This window comes from Rhinolophus ferrumequinum, chromosome 24 (genome assembly GCF_004115265.2).
Source record: "Rhinolophus ferrumequinum isolate MPI-CBG mRhiFer1 chromosome 24, mRhiFer1_v1.p, whole genome shotgun sequence".
Classification (NCBI taxonomy): domain Eukaryota; kingdom Metazoa; phylum Chordata; class Mammalia; order Chiroptera; family Rhinolophidae; genus Rhinolophus; species Rhinolophus ferrumequinum.
Genome location: NC_046307.1, coordinates 40,869,366 through 40,896,332, shown reverse-complemented (window position 1 = coordinate 40,896,332; position 26,967 = coordinate 40,869,366). Strand labels below are relative to the sequence as shown.

Genomic DNA, 26,967 nt, shown 5'->3' with positions numbered 1-26,967 from the left:
GCGGGGCACAGTTGCAGAAACAGCCAATGGGCGTCCGGGAGGCGGGGCAGCCGTGGGAGCTGCGGCGGGAACTGTCGCGAATCCTGTGGAGGGTTACGCTCTGGATCCATGGAGCCAGCCCAGGGGCCGAGGTGAGCGGTGCTTGCGGTCTCCCCTCGCGGTCGCCCTCTAGGGCGCACGGCATTCCAGAACCCTGCAAAGTTGGAGAAAGTGACCACGGCGCTTGGCTAGCCCCCGGCACGCAGGCCCCGGAGTGGGCTCCTCAATGCTCTCCCGACCCACTGCCGCTTTGGGTGCACTTTGAGGTCAGGGTGGGCGGGGGATTCGGCCCGCTCCCAGGCAGGCTGTGCCCAGACGCCGTCACACGCCCATGGAACTAAAGCCGGGCATGAAATCCCAGTAGACTGAATTCATTTCCTTTTTACCTGGTTTTTCTCTTTTTTTTGGGGGGGAAAAAAAAGGTCATTTTGGGGGGGCTTCAGGCACATGCTAATTGCCATAGCCTCAGTTTTTAAAAATGGAGTACTTCTGTATCTCCTTGAGTACGCGATTACTGGCCAGTAAGCTACACGGAATTCGGGGTAGCGAATCATCCGCTGGCTCTGTTGCATTGTGTCGGATTCCTGAACCCAAATTCGCTCTGTTTAAATGTTTTATCCCCACCCCTCAAAATAAATATTAGACGTGGACCTGTAGCCTATGGCGCTATGTTCTATTACACCCAAGTTATTAATTAAATCATTCCCTAGAAATTGCTAAATTGATGAACATATGGAATGCTGTCTTGGGGTGAGCAGGAGTTTGCCAGACAGACGAGGGAGAGGGGAGCAGCCTAGACTAGCCAGAGACCTAATAGACAAGGTGCAGGGTCTAAGAGAGCTTGTGATTTTCAGGGAACAGTGTTTGCTACGACTGGTAGGGGGATTCTTGAAGGGAGGATTAGAGAGAATTAGAAAATAAAGTAGATTGGGTCCAATTATGACTAGATCTTAAAGTGCATATAACAGACAGTGGAATGCTAATAAGTTTTTCAGCAGAAAAATTGTTTGACCAGATTTGTGATTTCTAAAGTAATTGGTAGCATAGAGCATGGATTGGAGTAGGGAGAAAGTGGAGACAAACTGGTTGGAAAACTGTTTTAAAGCAGCTCAAACTCTGAGGCCATTTGCTGAGGCAGCAGCTTGGCAGCCTGGATTTGGAATGGGAAGTCAAAGGCAACTGTGGGAATACACAACTGGTACCCAGTTTCTGCGATTGTTTTGACTGACATAAACACTGTGTATTTCCTAGCATGCTCTTGGTTGTCAAATTGTGTGAGAAATGCTGCTTTTTAAGAAAAAAGATCCCATTGTTGTAATATTATTGACCCATAGCTTGAGGGGTACATGTGTCTCCTCCAGGTAGACCCCAGTATAATTAGATTTTTAAAATATCTATTGCATTCAAAGTATGTATTCAGAAGATTTTTTTGACAGATATTTAAGAAATGTAAAAGAACATTTAATATTTATAAATATAATAAATGTGTATGCTTATTATAATAAATGAACACATTAGACCCATTGACTGTTAACAGAAATGAATCATTTCCCACAGTTAAAACCAGGATGAAAGTAATTAAATATACACTTGCTTTGTTTCTTGTAACTGGTTTCTTTAGTACAGATCTTGCTAAGTCCATCAAACCTATTGATGGGAGATCGGTCCATCAGATTTGTTCTGGACAAGTGGTGCTGAGTCTAAGCTCTGCTGTGAAAGAGTTGGTAGAAAATAGTGTGGATGCCGGTGCCACTAATATTGGTAAGTTTGGGAGACTTAGACCACAAGAAATAATCAGTTTATGCTCTTTTACTCAAGAAACATTTGCTACTGTAATAAGACAAGTGTTAGCATACTGAGAAATTTTTCTAACTTAAATTGAGTTATTAAAATTATTTATTAATAAAATAAATTACGTGCCTAGTACTTAGATAGGTAGTAATAATAATAGCAGTTAACTTATTGTGTTCTTACTATGTGCTAGACAGGCATTGTGCTAAGAACTATAGATGGGATACTTTATTTAATCTGCAGAATAATGTTAAGTGATAGGAATTATTACTGTTATTATTAATAAACTTTATTTTACAAACGAGGAAATTAAGGCACAGGGAATTTACTTTTTTTGAGGTTATAAAGCTAGTAAAATATGATCCCAGGAAGTCTGATTCCAGAGCCTGTTCTCTGTAATGACTATGTTATAATTATCCTTTTGAAAGAAAGGAAGTAAAAACAAAACTATTTTATTAGGGCTAGTAAATAGCCAAGAAGGACTTTAAGAAATAAAAAAAATAAAACAATAATGCATTTAAATAAATACAGTTAAGACTCACATTTCCATTATGTGAGTTATAAATACTTCAGTGTAAAAAGGCTTTTATGTGGATCAGTTCTTTGAGAAATAAATATTTTAAACTTTTTAGATCTGAGGCTTAAAGACTATGGGGTGGATCTCATTGAAGTTTCAGACAATGGATGCGGGGTAGAAGAAGAAAACTTTGAAGGCTTAAGTAAGTTGAATTTTTCTCATCCCATTATTACATATTTGGGCAAAATATCTCAAAATTTTTAGTAAACACAAAAACAGCTTTTCAAAACCAGCTACTTTGGTAGGTATTATGTATATTCATTGCTATACCACTTGAGATATCCTGGGCCTTACTTTACACCTCTCTTTCAGCTCTGAAACATCACACTTCTAAGATTCAAGAGTTTGCTGACCTAACTCAGGTTGAAACTTTTGGCTTTCGGGGGGAAGCTCTGAGCTCGCTTTGTGCACTGAGGTGATGCAATGTTTTTCTCTACTAACTTGACTCCTTCTAAAAATCTCTCTGAAAATAAAGAAGTATGATTAGAATCATTGTTTACACTCGTCTATCCAAATGTTTCTCACTTGTCACTCCTGCATTCCATTTTATTATCTTGTTACCGATCTAAGTGGTAAAGCCTCTGAAATATGTAAGCAGTGAATGAATGAAATGAAGCAAATAGTATTGTAAAAAAATTGTTACCCTTATTAAAGCAGTAACTTCTCTGTTTTAATATGTAGATAAAAAATTATAGATGCTATTGGTTTTCATTTATTTCAATGTTTAGGGAAAAATTTAACCGAAGCACTATTTAATTACACAAGAGAGTCTAAATTTTTATAAATAACTACTTATATATTTGAATGTAATATCTTTTGGATCCTTTTTAAAAATTTTGTTAGAACACTAGTAATAAAACTGAGAAATAAGTCTTTATTCAAGAATGTAAGTTTTCAGATCTTTTATTGTTTTGCAGTTCAACCAAAAAAACAAATATCAAAGCTTTTGTCAAAGCAAAGCATTTCCAGAACTCTTTTGCTTGCAATCTATTAGTGGTCAAACCTTAGATTTTATGATGACGCCTCACCTGTTTGAACTCTCTGGCTGATCTCAGAGGGATCATCATCTCTTATGAGAGTTTTGAGAGAACAGCGGTGAGAAAGTGAGCGTGTGATGTCCAGCACCCATGACTGTCTCACTGACCATGCTGTGCCCGCCATTCTCTTCCAGTGATGTCACTATTTCCACTTGCCACTCTTCTGCGAAGGTTGGGACTCGACTGGTGTTTGATCACAATGGGAAAATCATCCAGAAAAGCCCCTGCCCACGGCCCAGAGGAACGACGGTCAGCGTGCACCAGTTATTTTATAGGCTGCCTGTGCGCCACAAGGAGTTTCAAAGGAATATTAAAAAGGTACGGTGAGGGAGTGGTGGATGGCTCAGTCGGTTAGAGCTTGAGCTCTGAACAACAGGGTTGCCGGTTCGATTCCCACATGGGCCAGTGACCTGCACCCTCCACAACTACCCTCCACAACTAGATAGAAGGACAACGACTTGGAGCTAATGGGCCCTGGGGAAACACACTGTTCCCCAATAAAATTTATTTAAAAAAAAAAAAGGTACGGTGAATTCGGACCGCAGCTTCTGAGAGCCCTGGGAGTGGGATGTCCACGTGCTGTGAAGGGGCTACCAGAGCGGCTTACTCCACTGGATTCTCTCCCCTTGAGTGTTTGAGACGTGCTCGGTGTGCTGCTTCCCCTCAAAGGCTTAACTTGAGGATGATTGATCCTTTTCTTTTCTTGAAAAGAATTATCAGATCATGTTTATTAGGTATTCTAATATGGGACATGAATCCTTTGAAAAATAAGTTTTGTATATTTTTTAATGAGATCATTTTTCTTTGTTTCCTGAAAAATGAACTGTTACAACTTTTAGGAATTTGAATGAAAATGAAATAGCTAAATGTGTGATAAAATTGTGTTTGAGAAGCAGTTATAAACTGTATATGTATGCATATGTGTGTGTGTTTTATAAAAACAAAGCAACTGGCCTAAATGTGCATAGAAAAAAGGCTGCAAGATTAGATACATGAATATGCTCTTTGGTGTCTTCTTGTGCTTTTCTGTTTTGTACATGTATTTTCTTTTAATCAAAAAAGTTACTTAGGCATATGCAGCTAAAATCATGTAGCAAAAAACTTTCCTGTGGAGCAATTTGTGCCATTTATAACTTGATTAAATTAAAACATATATTTACTACAGAAAAAACTTCAAAATTTTTAAGTTTTCTTTTTTATTTAAAAATTAAAATTTTTTTGTACAGAGAAAATTTAATATTATTATTGTTTGATATCTCATGGTAAAAAACTAGTGCCTCAAAAAATATAGGAACAAAGAACTTGTACTTGCCATAGATGATCATTGTTAACAGTTTGATGTATGTCTTTTCAGACCCCTCATAGTTTCATGTATTTATAAATATTGAAAATAATTTCAAGATAATTAATGTGACAAAATCAAGTAATACAGAATATGAAATATTTAAATAATATAGAATGTATATCGTAAAATGGTATTGTCTCTGCCTACCTCCCAGAGTTAGGTTTATATCCTTTAGACTTTAAATGTATACTTACAGGTATATCGAATCTTTAGGCATGTTTCTATTTTTTTAACAATTAGGATCGTATTATATATACTGTTCTATAACTTTACTTTTTGTATAGCATATTGTAGATATCTTATTCTTTGTCATTCTGCCATTATATGTGTATGTCACAATTAATGAACTCCTTGTTGATGGTGGTTGAGGTATTTTCTGATTTTTCACAATTACAGATTGTCTCAGTGAATATTTTGGTGATATATCTTTGATTGCTTGGGCCACAATGATATGTGTCTGGAGGAAGGATTACAATGTCAAAGGGAATGAGCTTTTGATTTTTATAGCAGTGGGAGATTGTGATTAAGGACCTAAGCCTCTGAGTTCCCTTTTATACCATGTAGGGAGATGCGATTCACAGTCATTCTGTCAGGAATAATTTGCCTTAATTGTGAGATGATATGAGAAGCTTGCAGTGGATGTTATAACTTGAATCACGTAATTCTTGTAAGATTAAGTAATGTTGAGTCTTACGTTTGTGTATTTTAAACAGGAGTACGCCAAAATGGTCCAGGTCTTCCATGCGTACTGTATCATTTCAGTAGGCATCCGTGTAAGTTGCACCAATCAGGTTGGACAAGGAAAACGACAGCTTGTGGTTGGCACGAGCGGAAGCTCCAGCATAAAGGAAAACATTGGCTCTGTGTTTGGGCAGAAACAGGTAGAGGCGACTAGTTATCTAAAAACATTTTATTGCTCTAGTGGTTATGGCAAGTTTCTATTGTCCTTTCCAATAAAATGGAAAATAAAATCCAAGAATTGATTTCTTTATTGGGTGTCCATCATAAAAATCAGTGTTGAGAGCTCGACATTTTTATTTTATTCTTTCCGAGAATAAAATGATACTTTTACTCTGTCTGAAAAAAGTATAAAGTATTGTGGGCAATATATTGATTGTGGATAAGTAGGCGCTCAAGTGTTTCATCTTTCTAATTAAAAAATCAAAATTATTATAGTACTGCAAAAAGCAGTTGTCAAAATTCTTTGTGTTGTTAATGTGACTAGTTGACTCGGAAAGAAAACACACAAAAACCCTCATTGTATCTTTCCTTCTGAGATTAGGTCCATTCTATCTCTGTTAGGAAGTAACTGAATCTTGGTTTCTTTTTAGTTGCAAAGCCTCATTCCTTTTGTTCAGCTGCCCCCTAGTGACAGTGTCTGTGAAGAGTTCGGGCTGAGCTGCTCTGATTCTCTTCATAATCTGTTTCGGTGAGTAGATTGCTGCCAGGAAAATGAAAATTAAATATGTTTTTCTTGAGTCTTTTGTTTTTAAAGATAGTGACTTAAGGCTTTTAGTTTCTTAGTTCCATTATAAGCCTGTAGGCAATATGCTGAGAAAGGATTTATATAAAGGAGTCAGTTACTTAATTCAGACAATATTCTAACTGGTGCGTAACTGGTGCATTTTAGGGGGTTTTCTATTGAATTAGTCTTTATAGTAAAGGCTCTGTTTAGTGAACAATTAGAATAACTTTAAAAAATTATTTTTAAGTGTAATGTTTCACACTGCTGGCATCTGGCGGAGAGCAGCAGAGGCTGTGTTTCCTTTAATTCATGTCTTACCCTAAGTCCAGTCCAGTGTCCTTACTTTGTGTAAGAAAAATAGACATTTTCCGTAAGTGGGATTGGGCCTGGGATGGTCCATACTGCTTACCCTGCCTCCACTTGCCTTTGGCTTATGTCTGAAATTAAAGATGGGGATTCATTTCTTTATGTTAAGGTATCGTTCTTATGGAAACAGAGAACCTTGAGGTAGAATAAGCACTTTACCAACACCTGAGCAGATTCAAGTTTGCTAACTGAGAACAGACTCTAAACGGACAGGGAATGTGGGAAAGATCCTGATGACAAGTAGTTGGTTGGATATCCTGGACAGCTGGAGAGGACAGCATAAAGGTTCTAGACTGTGAGTTTGGGGTGAGACCTATGCCTTTCCTGGAGGCCAAGGATTTAACAGGGAAGGTGAGAGAAGAGCTGAAGCAAATCATTTTGAATCCATCACATTTTCCCAGGGTGAATTTGTTCCACAGGCACTTGAGGTCTGTGTTCTTTTTATGATTCGTGGAATGGAACACAGGTGCACACTAACTGAAATGTTAGTATTTATCAGCACATCACCAGGTGTTATGTTTTCATTTCTTTTTCTTTTAAGAATGTGCCATATGATATATGTTTCTAATCCTTTTCACTCTGGATCCCTACCCTTGTTAACACTGAACAGTATCTCAGGTTTCATTTCTCATTGTACTCATGGTGTTGGAAGGAGTTCAACAGACAGACAGTTTTTTTTTATCAATCGACGGCCTTGTGACCCAGCAAAGGTATTTAAAATGTTTTTAATGTTTTCTGACACAGGCAATTTACATGGAACTTAGGACTTTGATTTAGAAACAGCTTATTGTAGGGATTTGGAAAAGTCTACTGTATCCTTGTTTCAATTGTGTGTGTGTGTGTGTGTGTGTGTGTGTGTACGTACACATTAATAACCAATATATTTATTATCATAAAAATTAACACTATTTGCAGAGAGTAAACATTGCAAAACGTTCACCATCGTCTAGTCTTTTAGTATAGACATACATATACTTCTGTATTTTCTCTTCCTTCTGTCCATTTTCCAGGAAAATAAGGGCCCAGATTTCTTCTGTCTCAAACTGAAACTGTTCATCTTGATAGGGTTACATGGGGTTTTAGTGGTTCAGTTTTGACTTTGTACCTTCAGCAATATTGTACCTCAGTAATTTTTTCCAGTGATACGTTAAAATTACTTCTACCTACCAGATACGGTTCAACCTCTAAATTTTTAACCTATATTTTAATTAGTGTGATTTTATGGTTTATCTCCAATGCCATTTAATAATCTCATCATAAAGTCATATAAATAAATTTCTACGTACATTTGAATGTGTTTTATGAGTATTTAAACTGTACCTGCATCATTTGGCATCTCTTCAAGAGTATCTTTAGATGGGAAAAAGATTCAGTTTTAGGATTCTGTGATTAAAAGTGTCCCTTTGAGGGGCACAAGGAAATTTCTTTGGGTGATGGACATATTCATTCTCTTGATTGTAATCTTATTGATCTTGATTGTAAACTTACCAAATTGTATACTTCATATATGTGTAATTTATTGTAGGCCAATTATACCTCAATAAAGCTGTTATAAATTTATCCCTTTACTGGTTAGAACAGCATGTTGTTAGAACACTGGGGGAAGGGAACATGTATTCTTTCTAATCTTTGTTTTGTATATAGGTTTCCAGGCTTGTAAACGAGGTCTATCATATGTATAATCGACATCAATACCCATTTGTTGTTCTTAACATTTCTGTTGATTCAGGTAAGTTCCACTGAGATTTCAGTAAAATTGGTGATTTACTCCTAAAACAACAAAATAAAATTATAAAGCTCTGATATGACTGGAAAGAGAGTTTTGTAGTAGCAATTAATGGCGATATATTTTCTTTTTACAGACTTTAATATTTTTATACAGATTTTCCTGCTTTCTACTTGAAACTATGTTAATTGTATTATTAGAAAAATGTGGCTTTTTCATGGCATCTAAGGGAGAAAGTAGACTGAATGTTCTTCGTGGTTTTGAAAATTATTCATATTTTTCTTCTGATTGTTAAAACTCTGGTTTATTGTTATCCAATATTTTTTCTAGGCACTTAGAAATACGTATGTGCACACCTTAAAAATATATAATGAAATATATACATATTATATATAACATATATAATATATATAACATTATATTATATATTATATATGTTATATATAACATGTAATATGTATATATAATATATATATTATATATATATATGTACACACAGACACACACACACACACACATACATACACAGCTATGTCCTTTGGGGTAAGAAAATAATTTTGGGTAATTTCATATAGTACTCTTTATCCTTAGACATGAACATTTTCTTTTCCATGTCATTAAAAATTATTGAGAAACATGAGTTCAATAGCTGTGTTCATTATATTTTGATGTATGGATATATCTTAATTTGAAACTTCTTTATTTTTAGCTATTTAAGTTGTGTTCAATTTTTGGAAATTTAAATACTGTCCTTATCATTAAATCATTATCTATATCATTGATTATTTCCTTAAGATAAATTCCTAGAATTAGAATCACTGAATCAGTGAGTATGGTCATGTTATACCAATTTACACATCTACCAACAAATTACTTGGTATTATCATTTTTAACCAAATTCATTAAGTGATAAAATTACATCTTATTTTAGTTTGCAGTTTTATTATACATTTTCATGTATTTATTTGCTTTTTTCTTTTGCAATCTACCCATTCAAATTCTTGCATATTTTATCTGTTTAAAATACTGTTCATCTTTTCCTTATTTATTTAAAAGAGGGTATTTTACAGTTCATGAATAATAATCTCGACACTGTAATGGTTTTAATAGTACTTTTTGTAAATACAAGTGAATAAAATAGGTAGGGAAATTTCTGTTGTCAAAGGTGAATTTAAACACAGTAAGTGTCCTTTCTCTTTTGCCTTAGAATGTGTTGATATAAATGTTACTCCGGATAAAAGGCAAATTTTACTACAAGAGGAGAAACTTTTGTTGGCAGTTTTAAAGACGTCTTTGATGGGAATGTTCGATAACGATGCCAACAAACTTAATGTCAGTCAGCAGCCGCTGTTAGATGTTGAAGGTAAGAAAAGTACAGGTATGTAAACAGCTTCTCAAACACTGTGATCCTGTCCTTAGTGTTTTTGACATGAAATAACGTCTCTTCTGGATAGAAAGGACATATCACACTGCAGATTTGAGGTAATCTGTTTAAAAGGAGACATGCGCAAACACATTTGGTACCCAGGGATGTGTTCTTACCAAGACTCACCGATTGCTGCAAGCCTCTTGTTCATGTCAAGAGTTCTGAAAAAGTTGATTTTGACAACTCTTGCCAGTTTTCTGATTGCTTTTATGGAGGAGGGAATTTTTGGAGGCCATTGCTCTGCCGTGTGCCTTTTAGTCAGCTCTGTGCATTCTTCACCACGTGTCACGTTGAAATGAGAGTTGCCACAAAGCTGATCTGACATCTGTGGTGATGTGCGCAGTCAGCATTCACCTGGTCATCATTTATCAGCCATATACTGAAGTAGTTAGTTTTATTCTTATTCGTCCAAAACAATTCCTCTGGGATATCTGGGAGAGGGGCCAGAGTTGAGCCCCAGCTGCCTCCCGTGGCAGAGGGGAGGGTTGGCCATTATGCCGTCTGATGGGTGGAGATAAATCATAGTATAGCAGTGGTCATGATGGGAAAATTAGTCATGTGTGTTCTTGTGTGGTGGTTAGGGTTGATCCACTCCTTGGGGTGGATGCTATTTTTAAGGCAACCTGCTCTCGACCTCCATGTCTGTCAGGGTAGTGATGGAGGAGGTCGGTGCCAATCATTGTGTTCTCAGAGATGGGAAAAGACCAAAGAGCTGCTGAGGAAGCTGAAATGCAAGGTCGGTGGAATGCCAGGGTGACACATGTGTATTGCTCCCAGAGAGAGGAAATTGCTGTGGGGTGAGGCTTTGTAAACAGAGTGCTACGAGCCATAAGCCAGGGGTTGAGAGAAGGGGTGGGACCCAGAGCGGCTCTGTCTTGACATTTCTAACAGCCCAAGGGTCGGGAGGCAACGATTTGGAAGACAGCGGGGTCAGCTCTCGGCTCTCGTAGAGTGCCACGTTGGGCGGTTTTGATAATCAGGACATGGTGGGGACACAAAGCTCCCGAGGGCTGGGGTGCACTGCTAGGTGGTGGGAGAGGAGCTCGCAAACACCCACGTGAATGTGCTGACCTTCTGACTTTGGCGTGGCAGGGCCCACATCTTTCCCAGCTCTTATCTGTGCGGGGTGTGATGGACGTGTATGTGGGGGTGGGGGAAACGATGGTAGGTAGCCCCACATCTTTGTGGCATGGCCGGTGCTGGCATCTCTGAGCTCACTCACAGGCACTGTGCCAGAGACACTGCCCCATAAAGAAACTGCTCGACATGTCTGCGTTTTGTGCTCTTCCTTTAGCCATTCTACTGAAGTATAACCACACACACACACACACACACACACACACACACACACACACACACACACACACCAGATGCATATGGCTTATAAGTGTATCAGCCCCGAGGTCAAGAACTAGCACCCACAGAGCCCCTGGTCCCCCTTTTCATACAGTAACCCCAGTGGTCTCCATTTTCCTGACTTCTAACACCATAGAATTGTTTGATCTGTTTTTCATTTTTTTTTTTTAATTTTATTGGGCAATGTTGGGGGACAGTGTGTTTCTCCAGGGCCCATCAGCTCTAAGTCGTTATCCTTCAATCTAGTTGTGGAGGGCACAGCTCAGCTCCAAGTCCAGTCGCTGTTTTCAATCTTAGTTGTGGGGGGCACAGCCTACCATCTCATGTGGGAATTGAACCAGCATCCTTATTGAGAGCTCACACTTTAGCCAACTGAGCCATTCGGCTGCCCCTCCGGCAGCTCAGTGGCAGCTCATTGTCTTCAGTTGAGTTGTGGAGGGCGCAGCTCACTGGCCCATGTGGGAATCCAACCCTTTTGTTCAAAGTTCGCACTCTAAGCAATTGAACCGTCTGGCTGCCCCTGATCTGTTTTTAATTTGAAGCCATCTAGTCTGTACGTTTTTGTGATTTGTTGTGTTGTTTTTTTTTATAAAGATTTTTATTGGGGAAGGGGAACAGGACTCCACTGGGGAACAGTGTGTACTTCCAGGCCTTTTTTCCAAGTCAAGTTGTTGTCCTTTCAATCTTAGTTGTGGAGGGTGCCGTTCAGCTCCAAGTTGTTGTCCTTTCAGTCTTAGTTGTGGAGGGCGCAGCTCAGCTCCAGGTCCAGTTGCCGTTGCTAGCTGCAGGGGGCACAGCCCACCATCCCTTGCGAGAGTTGAACCGGCAACCTTGTGGTTGAGAGGATGCACTCCAACCAACTGAGCCATTCGGGAGCTCAGCGGCAGCTCAGCTCAAGGTGCCGTGTTCAGTCTTAGTTGCAGGGGGCGGAGCCCACTATCCCTTGCGGGACCCAAGGAATTGAACTGGCAACCTTGTGGCCGAGAGCCCACTGGCCCATGTGGGAATCGAACCGGCAGCCTTCGGAGTTAGGAGCATGGAGCTCCAACCGCCTGAGCCACCGGGCCGGCCCGTGATTTGTTTTTTTCTCTCAATATTTTATTTGTGAGATTCATCCAAGTCTCACGTGTGGCAATTCATTTATTCATTCATTCTCACTGCTGTACAGTATTCCATGATATTTAAATACCACGGTTGATTTGGGGACAGTTGGTTATTTCCAATATTGGCTATAACAAATAAAGATGTCGTGGGCATCCCCATCCATGGCTTTGGTGAGCATAGGTAGACATTTCGGACAGGACATGTGATTCTGGGTCGCAGGGGTGCTTATGTTTAGATTTAGGAGATGCTCCCAGAGTTTTACAAAACGGCTGTACCAGTCTCACTCCCACCAGTAGTATTTAAGCATTCTGTTTGATCCTTATCCTTGTGAACATTTGTGTTTTTTTTTAATTCTACCAGTTCTGGTGAGTATATCTTGGCCTCATAGTGCGGTTTTAATCTGCATCCCTTTCTGATGAATGTAGAACAGTTTCCATAGGTTTGATTAGCCGTTTGGATCTCCTCTTTTGTGAAGTGCCTGTTCACGTCAAAGCATCCTCTTATTCCATCTCAGGACATTCCCTGATACTCTCCTCTGTTCATATCTACTTAGGTCACTTCATAAAAATGCCTTTGGCAGAAGTGGAAAAGCCTCTGCCAGAGAAGGAGGGGAATCCCTCTTCATTCAGGACTCGAGGAGAAGAGAAAAGGGCTGTGACCATTTCGAGACTGAGAGAGGCCTTTTCTCTGCATCACACAGCAGAGAACAAGCCTCGGGGCCTGAAGTCTGCTGAGCTGAGATGGGTTTCCCCGAGACAGAAAAGCGGCGTGCTGCCTCCCAGCCCTTCAGACCCCCTCCGCCCCGAGAAGCCCACCTTTGGCCCAGGCTCGTCGGGCCATCCAGAAGAGGTAGTGAGGTCGGATGAGGGCAGAGTGGAGGTGGAGAAGGATTCGGGGTACAGCAGCACTCCAGCCAGCTCAGAGGAAGGGTTGAGCACCCCAGAAGTGGGCACTCACTCCAACAGTGACTGTGCAGCAAGCTCCCCAGAAGACAGGTTTTCACAAGAAATCGTGGAGTCTCGTGAGAAGTTACCTGAAACTGACCACCGTTTCTCAGACACAAAATGTGGTGTAGACCAAGAAGATAATAGAGGACATACAGTTAGAGTTTTGCCCCAGCCAACTGATCTCTCCGCCTCAAAAAGCAAGCGTTTTAAAAAAGAAGGAATGCCTTTAAATTCTGACATCCCTCAAGAGTGGGTTAACACTCAGAATGGGGCAGTGTCTCAGGTTGACATCGCTATTAAAATTAATAGGAAAATAGTGCCCCTTGACTTTTCTATGAGTTCTTTGGAGAAACGAATAAAGCAGTTACGGCACCAAGAACAGCAAAGAGAAGGGGAACAGAAGTATAGGAAGTTCAGGGCAAAGATTTGCCCAGGAGAAAATCAGGCAGCAGAAGATGAACTAAGAAAAGAGATAAGGTAAAGGTTTTCCTTAAGAGTATTTCTGCTCGCTGGGCTGAGCTGCTGTGAGAGCCAAGGGCTGACCCTCCCCGCTCCGCTAGGCACCTCCGGGGGTCGTTTGCTCTGCTGTGTCCACATCCCAGGGCTTGGGGCCAGTGTGGCTGTGCCTGGGCACAGGGTCTGGCCCTCCGGCTCCTGCCACCTGTCAGGGTGGCCTCACCTGGGGTCTCCGGCTCCACGGACTTGACATGTCCCAGAACGGCAGACCTTCCAGCGCCTCTTTCCCTCTCTGCTTTCTCCCTCCCCTGTTGCTCCCCCTTGAAGACTATAAATTTGGCGTCAGCTTTGACTCCACAAATTGGTCATTAGCCATACCAATGCACCCTTGGCAAGGTTTTCTCCATTCACCAACTTCTTTTCATCGCCTCTCACATTGTCTTTAAAGAACTCTTAACATGCGGTTCTGTTGCCTGAAACATTTCAATAATTTTTTTTCCCTTGGATTTTCTTAGCATTTCCTTTCCGTCCAAATGAATCGATGCCTTCTTGATTTCATGCCTCTTCCTGAAGGTTTTCAGCCCCCGGTAACTTTTCCCTGCCAGGAATTCATGGCAGTTTTGGTGGATGTTGCTGTTTTCCCATTTTTCATTTTAAGGTGTATTAGGAAAAATTATAACACACAGTCAAACCCGTGATTGCAAGATCGCGTAGGATAAGGCTAAGTGAAAAAGGAGGTCAGTTTAAAGAAAAAGATTAATACAGGTAGTAGAAAACACTGCCACTTTTTTTCACAATAATCATGTACAACATTGTGACTTACTAAAATGTTGAATTCTTTTGAAATACTTAACTTTTATCTTTTTAAACTTCGTCTCGCCATTTACTGAAAGGTGCTGTGTCCTGTTCGCAGTGAGACTTGGTAATTACATTGAACTTTCATAGCACTTGTAGTCTGGACCACACAGCCTTTGCTTCATATAGATTATAAATTCTTCAACAATGAGTATTATGTAAGTCCTTTGATATTCACAGTGCCTCAATCACATTGAGAAAGGTCTTCAGGAAACATTTCCTTGAAAAAGTGTGTAATTAATGGAGGTGAACTTTTGGGTGTGATCTGGGGACTGAGAACTTGGATCTGGTGAAAAGAGCCAGGTTCCTTCAGACGCACCACACACTCACACACACAGTCATAGAAAGTATGTGCTTGATTGGGAAAGACACGGAAGGGACCCCAAAACCAAAGCTGGTTATCCTTCATCTTTGGATTCTCTTAGCCCTCTCAGTGAGTGAAGTTAACTAATTTTTTGCAATAGAGATTTTAATTAATTCAGCAAACATTTATTGATGACCTGTTATCGTGGTGCTTGAAATTTTTCATCAGAAAAATAATCTTTTAAACTATCTCATAATTCACATTTTCTACATGCAGTAAAACGATGTTTGCAGACATGGAAATCATTGGCCAGTTTAACTTGGGATTTATAATCACTAAACTGGACGCGGATATCTTCATAGTGGACCAGCACGCCACGGACGAGAAGTACAACTTCGAGATGTTACAGCAGCACACTGTTCTCCAGGGGCAGAGGCTTATTGCGTAAGTTCATCTCAGGGCTTGCAATTTCCAGTGCCGTTTCACCCCCCAAATTTAAGCTCTAACAGCTTACATGTGTGTCTCTATACAGAGGATGCCAAAAAAATGTATGCACATTTTAAGGAAGGAAACTATTAGAAGTAATACTCAATATATACTGATAACAAAAGATGAATACAAGGCATGTTTGACTTCTGCAATGACAAGAGGTGCTTAAAGTGGTTACCATGAGTGTCCAGACACTTCTGATGACGGCGAATTACTGCTTGAGCAACGTTGTCCACTTGTGTACATTTTTTTGGCACCCCCAGTACATATGCTTTTTGCCATAAGCATCCCTACAGCAGATTTTTATACTTTTTACATAATAATTGTCATACCTGCCACTTAGTGCTTACGATGTGCCAGGCACTGTTGAAGCAATATACCATGTTTCCCAGAAAATAAGACCTAGCTGGACCATCAGCTCTAATGGGTCTTTTGGAGCAAAAATTAATATGAGACCCAGTCTTATTTTAATATAAGATCGGGAATATAATATAACATAACATAACATAACATAGCATAATATATACTGAGTCTTAATATAATATAAGACCAGATCTTATATTAATTTTTGCTCCAAAAGACGCATTAGAGCTGATTGTCCGACTAGGTCTTATTTTCAGGGAAACACGATACATGTATTCACTTAATTCTCACAAACCTATGAGGTAATTACTGTTTCCATCAGCATTTCACTGGTGATAAAATAAGCACATGCAGTGAGGTTCAGTAACTTGCTCAAGGTCACACAGCTGTGTTCCTGAAGTATCAAACTTTTTTAGCTATCAGAAAATGTTGATCACTGGTTGGCCAGAAAATCCTTTTGACGAAGGGCAATGGATAGTCCATAGTACATCTAGTTATAGTATGTAGAATTTATGTGTCTGGAAAGGTAGCACTGCCTGCGTCAGCCCTCAGCTATAGGAGATCAAGTCCAGTGAGTAGTCCCTGCAGATTTGGGTATTTCTCTCTCCTTTGCCAAATTGGCAGTTGACCACAGGCAGCGTGATGGTATAGCGTGTAAACCAGAAGCCTCTTCTTAAGCAAAGTTAGAAGAAGAGGTCATGGATTTTCATTTGGGAAATGAAACTACACAGAGAAATAAACTCAGATCCCAGCAGAAGTAGATCCCAGGATGAAGAGATGTCCCATGAAACACTCAGCTGGGCCGATATACCTTGGCTACTGAATACTTCCTCTGGAATGCATTCATGATGTTTATTTTCAGTAGGAGTAAGTGGTAATAGTAAAGATATTTAATAAGCTACCTTGTAAAATTTCCTCAGAGAAATCTTCCCTGACCTGCCTCTCCAGGTCCAGTCTCACTTGCTCTCTGCCGCTATGGCACTGCGTGTCTCTTCTTCCCGAGTCTTAGTGTAGTTTGTGCTTGTCATTTATCTGTGTGATCAGTGCCTTCCTTCTCCACTAGACAAGTGCTCCAGGAGGGCAGAGACGGGGCCTGTGTGCTCACCATTCCGACTTCTCCTCTAGCAGTGTCTGCCTTGTTAAGCCGTCAGTAAAGCAGGAGGCAAGATGGCAGCTGGCCGGATGGATACGTCAATAATGCAGGCAGAGGGAAGTGCAGGATGGCAAAACAAATGCTATTTATTCTGCTTTTAAATGCCTATAATGACCTAACCCAACTTTTCAAATTGTCTTTATTGTGAGGCAGAAAAATAGCAATTTTATGTTACATTATTATCTTTAAGGAGAGGATTCAAAAAAAGACTGGGTCCTTGGGATGGGATGGCAGATTGAGGAAAAGCAACTCCTTTTGTTGCAACTTTAACTTGAAACAAAATTAAATTAAAAGGAAATTCTCAGAAAGTTTTGTGACAGGAAAGGCACATGGCTCAGTAAAGTGTTGTTATTCATGTTGCTTTTTGAAACGAATTCAAGGAATCATAGTATTGTTTTAATTTCACTTTTGCTTTATAGCTAAATGTTTGATTTCAAGATATGGCTTGAATCTCTTCTCTGCTTTTCAGACCTCAGACTCTAAACTTAACTGCCGTCAATGAAGCTGTTCTGATAGAAAATCTGGAAATATTCAGAAAGAATGGCTTTGATTTTATTATCGATGAAAGTGGTAAGTTATTACTAAGGACTGTAAAATTGTGTCCTTCCTGAGCTGGGAATGATCTTTGAGGTCACATAGATGAATGTATTTTATAAGAGACAAAGATGGTTCCCCAAAACAAACATTTTGCGTCTGCCCTCTCTTTCAAATCTTCATTCCAAGGGGCACTCAAACGAAATGCATTTTTCAAATAATAGAATTTTCTCCAAATTTTATTCTTTTAGCTCCAGTCACTGAAAGGGCTAAATTGATTTCCTTGCCAACGAGTAAAAGCTGGACCTTTGGACCCCAGGACATAGATGAACTGATCTTTATGCTAAGTGACAGCCCTGGGGTTATGTGCCGGCCTTCCCGCGTCAGGCAGATGTTCGCCTCCAGAGCCTGTCGAAAGTCTGTAAGTAAAGGAAGCTCCTCGGCCGGGACCTGGAGGGTCAGCTTGTGGTTCCCAGAAGTCATCAGTCCTGCACCTGACCAGTCAGCATTGTCAGATGTGGCAGCGATTGCCGTGGGTCATTGTGGGAGCCAAGGAGGTAACATCAGCAGTCTGTGTTACCTTTGACCTCTGGCCCATAATTACTGCTCTCTCTACTTCCTCTTCGAGCTCTTCCGTTGATCCCAGAGCAGGTAGCTTCATGCACAGTGATCGTCTGTGGACCTTACGGGTAATGACATTAGTAGATAAAGATTGGCTGCTGCCCACTCTAAGCAACACCGCAGCAGGTCACACAGCCCTTCAGTCAGCAAGCACGTCACAGGGTGAGGCACTGCGAATTATTTCACAGCTCAGATGGGTGCTACAAAGTGGTAGCAATGGTTGGTCGTTAGCCTGATGTCCCAGCAGAGTAAGTGGGTCTGTATCACCTGGCCCATAGGAAGGGCCGGGACATTGTTCCTTCACTTACTCAGCAGCTAGTCCTTGGCCCCTGCTGTGTGGCCTGTCCTCTTCCAGGTCCTGGGGCGCAGAGGTACAAGGCACATGAGGACTGGCATGCGGAAGAAAGAAGGTGATGGGTAGGTTCAGGCTTGTCGCCTCTCACCACCTCTCTGCTTCTCAGGGCCTCAGTTTCTGTTTGCTGTGGTGTCTGCTCATCTCCACGTATAGGTCAGATAGTGATGTGTGCTATGGAAGAAAAGCAGGGCGAGGGCTGCAGGGGCATAGACAAGGAGAGCTCGTCCACTGAGAGGAGGCAGGGCCATTTGAGCAGAAGCCTGAAGGGAGAGTGGGAGTGAGACGAGCAAATGTTGGAGGAGAGTCTCCCGGGTCGAGGGCACAGCCAGTCCCAAGGTTCTGAGGCAGGTGCTTGCTTTATGTACTTGTGCAAGAGGAAAGGGGGTGCCATTGTGGCTGGAGTGGGGGAAGGAAGGGAGCGTGTGCAGGTGCGGCGGGCACAAGGGCCAGTGAGGGCCAAATCAGGTGATGCACTTGGGTTTTTATCCAGGTGAGAGGGGAGGGCCGTGAAGAGTAGCTACGTGGTCTGACATCCATTTATAAGGAATCACTGGCTGCTGAGTGCAGACCAGTTGTGTGTGCGGGGGTGGGGATGAGGGTGGGTGACGAAGCAGGGAGGTCAGCCGGAGGCCGTTGTAGTTGCCCAGGTGAGAAGTCAGGGCAGCTGGGAAGGAGATATGCTGGAGCTGCCTGGCTGGTTGGCTTCTGGACAGGTACGGCTGACGTCTCTAGAAAGGGTGTGCTGCCGTGAAGGAGCCAAGGAGGGCCTGGATGTCACAGAAAGGTGGAGGCTAAGATACTGGAAGGCGGGTTCTTTGGGGGAAGGTTTTTCAGGGAACGTTGTTTTTCAGGTGTAATCTCATCCAGCCTTGTTTTAGAGAAAAAGACATCTGAAGAGTTACCGTTCTTCTGTCAAACTTGAAACCGTTGTGTCTCATACTCAGGTGATGATCGGAACTGCTCTTAACACAAGTGAGATGAAGAAACTCATCACCCATATGGGTGAGATGGACCATCCCTGGAACTGTCCTCACGGAAGGCCGACCATGAGACACATTGCTAATCTGGATATCATTTCTCAAAACTGACATTTCTCACGTTACAGAACTATAATTTTTATTGCAGATTTTTCTGTTTCGAAAGGGCAAGATTTTAGCGTTTTTGTTTGTTTCAACATTAACCTGCTGCTTAAAAAAAAAAAAAAATTCCCAGAGCCATTTAGAAGTGGTCTTTACAACCTTCTTGAACCAGAGGGAGCATTGCTTGCAGTGTTTCTTGTTCTGCATTTGAGTGTGTGTGTGTGTGTGTGTGTGTGTGTGTGTGTGTGTGTATGTGTATAGAGGCAAGAGCAGATTTTATAAAAATAGGAAGAACACTTTGGAAGTTACTCGGGCTGCTGCTCTGGCCCAGCATATTTTAGGCTGCAAGTCTAAGTCCATAACGATGATTAAATTCATAATGTTTCATTTCATAAATTTAAAATATGGTTCTTTAGTGTTAGTGGTTCAAAACCCTGATACACATTAAATGTAAAGAAAAGGAATAATCCAGAAAATCCAATGGGGATTCTCTGCCTGGCTGGAAGGAAACGACCAGTGTGCTGGGGTCACAACTTTAAACGTTCCCCGGGGCAGCCAGGGCGGCAAGGCGCTATTGTAGGCAAGGGGAAATAAAAGGTTTAGATTTGTCTGTAACTGTAATGCTGTGATGTGGTTTCCTTGGTGTATGAACTGCGAGATAGTCTAGTCACTGGCTCTGAGTGGTGCTGGAGGTAGAAGAATCCTTGTGTGTTTTATCAAATAGTTGCTCATGGAATCTCGTCCCATTTGAATGCTGCCAAAAATGCAAGTGAATATGCCCTCTGGAGTCTGAGTGTTGGGTGGTACAGTGGCAGGGGTAGGCCACCTCCGTCCGGGGAGGGAGGTCCTCCATTCACGCACTTTTGGAATTCCTTAGCTGTAACATGACAGTCAAGTAATTATTACCATTTCTTGTGTCAAGCACTGTGCTCGTGGGCTGTCTGCAGGGCCTCAGTGAATATTTGCAAGAACTCTGCAAATGGGGGTTTCTGGTAGGTTCCCCAACGATGGCTGTCACCTAATTCCAGAACCCTTGAAAATGTGACCTAAACAGCCACGGGGCTCTGCAGATGTGACTAAGGGGAGGGCCATGAAATGGGGAGAGTACTCTGGGCTGGTGGGGAGGGCCCAATCTGTCCTGTGACGTCTTAAACCTGGGGAACCTCCCCCAGCTGGACCAGAAACGGCAATATTACTGATTTCCAAGGTTGGAGGAGGCCACCTTTAGAAGCTGGGAAAAGCAAGGGAATAGATTCTCCCCAGGAGCTGCCAGAAGGACTGCCAGGAGCGGCCCTGTTGGACTCCTAACTTACGGAACCCTAGGATGACAGCTTTATGTTGTTGCTTTAAGCCACTAAGGAAGTTTGGGGTAGTTTGTTTACAGAGGCGATGGAAAACTGAACTAATCGTTCCTGTGTTACGGTGAAGATAACGGCTGAGAGGCCACGCGGCAAATAGCAGAGCTGGGGAAACCCAGGTCCGGTGCATCCAGCCCCAGATTTCCACCTGACCCTCTGAACCAGGGGCCGAGAGCCCGCTGCACAGCAGCTTCTCCGACCTGGCAGCCCTTTTAAGGGAGGGGCGGGGCCCGCGGTTGCCTGGAGACAGAGCGGGTCAGGACGCGCTGGGCCCGCAACACCTCGTTTGGACCTGGCGGAGCCCACCCGGTGTGGTGTCCGGAGCCAGCTAAGCACCACGCGTGAGGTCCCAGAGTCCCTGGCCGGTTGTCCTGCATGAGCTGTGACGGACGGGAGGAACAAGGCCCGCCCTTCCTCTGCCAAGCAGACGAGCCTCCTAGGACCTGAGCAGGTGCATGGTGGGTGAGCAGGGCCTTAGGGAGGGGCAGAAAGTACGGAGACCCCCAGGCTCAGAATGCACACCCCTTTTGTGCTGCCTCAGGAAAGAAAAACAGTCATGAGAATACGGTGTCAAGCCAGGGAGGACAGAAAACACACAAAAACTAATAGGAAACATGCCATGAGAAACGAAATTTGCCCTACTTGTAGTTCAGATTTCACTGATGCTGGACCAGAAAAGCCAACGCCAGCTGGAGTTTAGACGAGAGCAGCTTGCTCCTCCCACAGACAGTAGTGGGCGGGGGCGGGAGTGATGGGGTTTTGAAGGAAGGGAGAAGCAGGACCATGTTCGTGAGGCCAAAGCCTAGAGGAGGGGTTGAGCTGGCGGGTGGGGTGTCCAGAGGATGCCGGCCAGGCAGAGGAGGGCGTGGGGCGCCCTCTGCACCCTCCGGGCATGTGAACGGGGAGCTTGCCTTACACTCCAGGATACATCTGAGCGTCTTGCTTGATGGGCTGGAATGCTTTCAGTGGGGCCAGTTTTAGAGAGGGCCATGGAAGCTGTGGCTTTGGAGCCCTGGCCCTCGGCTCTGATCTTGGACAAATGATCGGCACAGTTTCTTGTGTGGCACTCGGTTAATGGTAGTGCTCACCTAGGGAGTAGGCAGCCAATGATTTCAAGTTCAAAAACAGGAAAGTGATATCCAATAATCACTCCATTATTATGCCCTGTATTCCGCACATTAGAAATGTTTTGTGCATCAATTTATTTAATTCTTATAAGGAAACAAGGTACTATTATTCCTATTAGATACCTGAAGCAGGACATCAAGGAACTTGCTCAAGAGCACACAGGTCAAGGGCAACGAGGGTCCAGCTCTGGGCGCTTAGCCCTGCTGACATATTAGGAGTCAGGCTTTTACAGTAGGAACTGCCAGCAGGTAAGACCTTAGGCGGTAAGTAGCCATTTTTCACGGACAGGATTATCCTTCTTGCCAGAACACTATTTGAAAAGAAATGGTAGATGGTGTTTCCAATTTTAAAAATTTTAGGAGCAACCAATGCAATATTGAGACTATTATTTTTATCAACTGGTGATGCTTGTTACTTGTAATTTTTCAGGCTTTAGGAGAAAGATAATGGCATTGGGTTGCAAAGCTAAACTTTTCAAGTGAAACCCTCAAGTATTTAGAGACATAACTTTTATTTTACAGATAAAACTCATCAGTGCCTTGAAACAAGCAGATCTCAAGCTAAGGAATCATTTGATAGATGTATAAAGTAAACTATAGGTCTTCTAAAGGCAATGGGAAAAGAAAAGAAGAAAGACAAAAAAGGGGATAAGCCCGTCCGCTCTCCCACATCTCTCTCTGATTATCCAGAGTTTCCCAAACAACATGGCAGTACTGCTAGACAAGAAGTGTCCGCAAGCCCTGTCCTACCATTGGAAATGATGGTCAATGAACTGGGATCCAACAGGGAGTCCAACAAGCAGCAGAACGAAGACCCCACTCAGTATGAAGAGCCCATTCTGACCAAACTCATCGTTGAAAGGTGATCTGAATGGGCCGCGTCGTCCATGCTCCCTTTTCTCCCATTTTGACGCTCTGTTCTCTCTCTCCCTCTCTCCTTCTCCCCTCCCCTCATTTCTGTGTCTCTCTCTGCAATTTCTTATTGTAGCTTCAGCTACCATCTTCCTAGATGACTGTAAAAACAAACAAACAAACAAACAAACAAACCGAAAAAAAACTATGTCTTTAGCACTATTCTGTCCTAGAGTTTTAGGTCCAAATGTTTAACTCCCCGCTGGACATCATCCACTGGACTCGAAACTCTCTATGTCCAAAAGCAAAGAGTGCAGGACTTCAAACAAGATGAACTGGATTTGAGTCTTAGCTCTATGACATCAACCCTATCACTGCTCTTTTCTTAACTGTGGAAAACAAATGAGATTGCACACCTTAGAATGTTCCTGTAGTGTTGCTGTTTCTCTCCCAGCCATTGGCTTCTCCGTGGCTCCCTGTTCCTGTAAGGACACCACCCTTTTCTTGCATATCCAGGCTTGAGATTGTAGAACTGTCCTCCCTTCTTCCCTGTGCCTTTCGTATTTCTTTCCTCTATATTTCTCATTACTCCTTTACTTTATGCATAGACTCTTCATTTCCTCTTGACTGGGCCATTGGCTTCGCTTCCTAAAGATTTCCCTGCTTCTTGCCTCTCTTGCCTCCTGTGTAGATTACCTTCCTAAGACATGGCTCTGTTTACATCGCTCCCTGTATTAGTTATCTGTCTGTGTAACAAATCATCCTAAAGCATGACAATTGGATCAATAAATATTGTGTCAGATAGTTTATGGGGGGCAGGAGTCTGGGAGAAGCTTAGCTGGATGGTGTTGGGTTCGGAACTCATGAGATTCAGTCAAGATGTCAACCAGGGCTAATGCCATTATCTGAAGGCTTGACCGGGCTGGACACTCTGCTTTCAGAGCTGCTTACTGGCATGGCTATTGGCAGGAGGACTCATCTCAGTTCCTTGTCACATGGACTCTTCCCAGAGAGCTGCTTGACTGTCTTCATGACAGCAGCTGGCTTCCCCAGAGAGTGATTCCGGGAAGAGCAAGGGCGGGAGCCACGTTGTCTTTTATGACCTAGTTTGGACATCACCCCCTCTCATTTCTGCAGCGTCCTTGTGCTTGCACAGGCCAGCCCTGTTCAGCGTGGGAGGGGACTCACGAGGGCGTGAATGCGTGGAGATGAGAATCACTGGAAGCTGTTTGGGGGCTGGCTACCACCCTCCTCTTAAAAACACTTAGTTTCTTTCCATTGTCTACAGAATAAAACACCTCAGCTGGCCACTCCTCTCCCAAACACAAGAGCCCACGTAGATTTCTGCCCACAATCCCATTTATTTTTATTTTTGCTTACAAAGATTGCCCTTCGTGGAATGTTTGGCCCTCATTTCAGAATGACCAAATCCCATCCACTCTTCAAGGTCCAACCTTTTCCATTAATTCTTCCCAATAGGAAGTAACTTTCCTCAAAACTTGTCAGACGTATCACTTTCTATTATGTATTACTTACTATACACCTAGTACATATTACTTTCTATTACATACATTTATGTTACATGCAAATTACTGTAATTTGTTTATAACTCTTCACTTCTCTACCAGGCTGAAAATTCCTTCATAGTGTAGATACACCCGGAATACCAAACACTGGACCTCAGGCCCAGTAAGGTCTCTGTTAAGATTTATAGTTTGAATGATATCAGCGGCCATTTATTAGTGAGGTCCTGTGTGCCAGCTCTGGGGCAAGCACTATAAAAGGATATTATAAAGTATGCAGTCTGATTTATATTTATGTTTCATGACTATCTTCATTAACTAGAACCTTGAAAACAATATTGAATAATTGGTAAAAAAAATCATCTGTTCATGTTCCTGATTTTAATGAAATTGATTTCAGTATTTCACTCTTAAAAATCATGTAAGTTATTGTTTTTTCATAGGCTGTTATGCTTGCTTAAGTGGTTTCCTCATAATATTACTTAGAATTTTTAAAGAAATGATTTTTTATCAAATACCTGAATTTTTATCACATACCTTTCTGGCTTCTTGACATAAGCATTTTTTTTCTTCTTTGGTTTACTGATCCAATGAATTATGTTTATGGATTTTCTAATGTTTAATCTTCCTTGGATTCTTGGAATAAGCTCAATTTGGTCATGGCTGTCACAGGTTCATTTGTTTTCCCCCTCACTTACCTCAGAGCCTAGGGATAAGCTAGGTGACAAATCACACATGGTCCACTGGGCTCTGAACTAAAAGTCTGGGCACTGTTCTTGACTCTTCCCTCCCTGAAAGCCAGCACGTCAGCAACATTTTGGCTCTATGTCCAGAATATTATCTTCATTTTAAAAAATTATTGTAGTAAAATAGATGTAACATAAAATTTTACTATTTTAACCATTTTAAGTGTACAGTTCAAAGGCATTCAGTACACTCACCATTTGGACAACCATCACCACCATCCACTCCAGCACTGTTTCATCACCCCGAAGAGAAACTGCCCAGAATATACCATACATAACCTCCCATGTCTCTCCCCTGCCACTGCTCCCTCCCGGCAGTTAGCTCTCCCCACATCTGCTCTCCACACAGCGGCCAGAGCGATCTTTTTGCGAACTAACTCTGACCATCTCATGATTCCTCCCAGAGCTTTGTTTACTGCAGCCTGTATCACAGCCCACCACGCCAAGCCCGCCTCGCCTCCGCCTCCTCTCTCTTCCTCCTGACCCCTCCAGCTGTGCTGCTCTCCTCTGGTTTGCTGAACTCGAAGTGTCAGACTCTCTCCTGCCTCAGGGCCTTTGCACTTGCTGTTCCCTCTTCCTGAGATCCTCTTCCCAGGGTTCTCCTTGTGGATGTTGTTTCAAGTCCTTCGGGTCTCAGCACACCTCTCGTGTCGTCAGCGAGGCCTCCACCCTGACCATCTGTACACAGTAGCCTCCTCCTGTGATCATTTCTTTCACAAAAATTGTACACGATCTGGAATGAGCTTGTTTCCTGTTCCCTGTCTGTTTCTCCTTAGTGAACTGTAAGCTCCCAGGGCAGGAACTTTCCAGTCTTGTTCACAGCTCTCGCCCTAGCACTCGGAGGGGGCAGTCATATAGTGGCCCTCGGGGAATGTTGAGTGAATGAGTGTGAGATGTACTTCTTCACTCATGTTCATTCTGTATTTTAACCTGCTGTCCCTTGGGTTTACTCACACCATTCATTACCTTGAACTTTATTTCCCTGCAGTTATGAAGGGGGAAAAGTCCGTGGACTATATGAGGGAGATGGCTTTGCAGTCTTCCAAGGAGGTTGTACCTACCGCGTGAGTTACACATTTGGGGAAATGGACGGGGAGGAAGGAGTGGGGCGATAGTTTTAGATTTGTGTCTTCAGAAAAGTCCATTGATTCTTCAAAAGAAATTGGAAGTCCTTGATGCTGATGTTATTTTGAACCCTGATTATATATTTTAAAGTAGAACTATGGCTTGGTACAATTGACGTCGTCATTTTAGATTTCGTTTCTTTTCCCAATTCTTATTCATTGTACAAACAGCATTAAGGTCACTACAGTAAATAATGAAGAGTAAAGTCCCAGTATCATCCTCCTTTTGCCAAAAATGTTTTCACTTTGCTATGTTCCTTTTATTCCTTGAATGGATGTATCAAGGCCACATTCATTTTGTACATAACAACTTGAATCTTGTCACTTATGAATCCTTCCTTCTCTGTATTGCTATGTGGTTTCATAACTTAAATTTTTTTATTGTGGTAAAATATTCATAACGTAAAACTTATCATTTTAACCATTTGTACGTGTAAAGGTCAGTGGCATTAAGCACACATACCATGTTGTGCAATGACCACCAGGGTCCATTTCCAGAACGTTTACATCATCCTGCACAAATTCTGTACCCATTAAACACCAGCTCTCCATAATAATTTTAAACATTGCATAGTATTCTCATTAATATTCGTAATTATGCCATAGTTGTTGGGTACTTTTGGGGTGTTTTCATTTTTTGCCTTTATTAATAATGCCTTTATTTTTTGCCTTTATTACTAATAATGCAATGAAGGCATTCCTACAGATGGTCAAAGCAGTATGTGATTCTTACAGGGGAGCAAATGTTTGTGGTTGAGGTCATTGGCGTAAGTTTTAGTGCCCCATTTTTCCCCCTTCACATCCATCTTCCTGTGACGTAAAAACTCTTCAAAAACACGGACACAGATG

General features: G+C 42.0%; 2 protein-coding genes across 9 annotated transcripts in view; both read left to right on the top strand.

The window, feature by feature from the left end:
* The first annotated feature begins 11 nt into the window (after nucleotides 1-11).
* PMS2 (PMS1 homolog 2, mismatch repair system component) lies at nucleotides 12-20,007 on the top strand. 2 transcript variants are annotated; one of them, XM_033095664.1, is made up of 15 exons: nucleotides 12-131; nucleotides 1,661-1,800; nucleotides 2,463-2,549; nucleotides 2,720-2,822; nucleotides 3,579-3,762; nucleotides 5,503-5,670; nucleotides 6,121-6,218; nucleotides 7,231-7,330; nucleotides 8,265-8,349; nucleotides 9,554-9,709; nucleotides 12,786-13,656; nucleotides 15,071-15,238; nucleotides 17,269-17,369; nucleotides 17,585-17,754; nucleotides 19,254-20,007. In XM_033095664.1, exons 1-15 carry the CDS (start codon nucleotides 109-111, stop codon nucleotides 19,395-19,397), a joined length of 2,598 nt encoding a protein of 865 aa, XP_032951555.1. In that variant the 5' UTR covers nucleotides 12-108; the 3' UTR covers nucleotides 19,398-20,007. The 2 variants fall into 2 exon arrangements, with proteins under 2 accessions (XP_032951555.1, XP_032951554.1); XM_033095663.1 differs by having other exon boundaries at nucleotides 9,554-9,724.
* A 608-nt stretch (nucleotides 20,008-20,615) lies between these two features.
* Nucleotides 20,616-26,967, top strand: part of RSPH10B (radial spoke head 10 homolog B) — a 35,965-nt gene continuing 29,613 nt past the window's right edge. For 3 of the 7 annotated variants that reach the window (XM_033096097.1, XM_033096100.1, XM_033096091.1), the window contains exons 1-3: nucleotides 20,616-21,204; nucleotides 22,396-22,735; nucleotides 25,983-26,058. In XM_033096097.1, coding sequence (XP_032951988.1) covers nucleotides 22,488-22,735; nucleotides 25,983-26,058 — 324 coding nt within the window. In that variant the 5' untranslated portion in view covers nucleotides 20,616-21,204; nucleotides 22,396-22,487. Of the gene's footprint in view, nucleotides 21,205-21,992; nucleotides 22,123-22,395; nucleotides 22,736-25,982; nucleotides 26,059-26,967 lie in introns of all 7 variants that reach the window. The other 4 variants (XM_033096094.1, XM_033096096.1, XM_033096093.1 and 1 more) reach the window with 4 other exon arrangements.

What these genes read in the sequence shown, in the direction of transcription:
- PMS2 (XM_033095663.1), top strand. Translation starts at nt 109, where the DNA reads ATGGAGCCAGCCCAGGGGCCGAG. An exon ending in GAACTAAGAAAAGAGATAAG is followed by an intron (nt 13,657 to 15,070) that starts GTAAAGGTTTTC and finishes TTCTACATGCAG; the next exon opens with TAAAACGATGTTTGCAGACA. An exon ending in CAGGGGCAGAGGCTTATTGC is followed by an intron (nt 15,239 to 17,268) that starts GTAAGTTCATCT and finishes TCTGCTTTTCAG; the next exon opens with ACCTCAGACTCTAAACTTAA.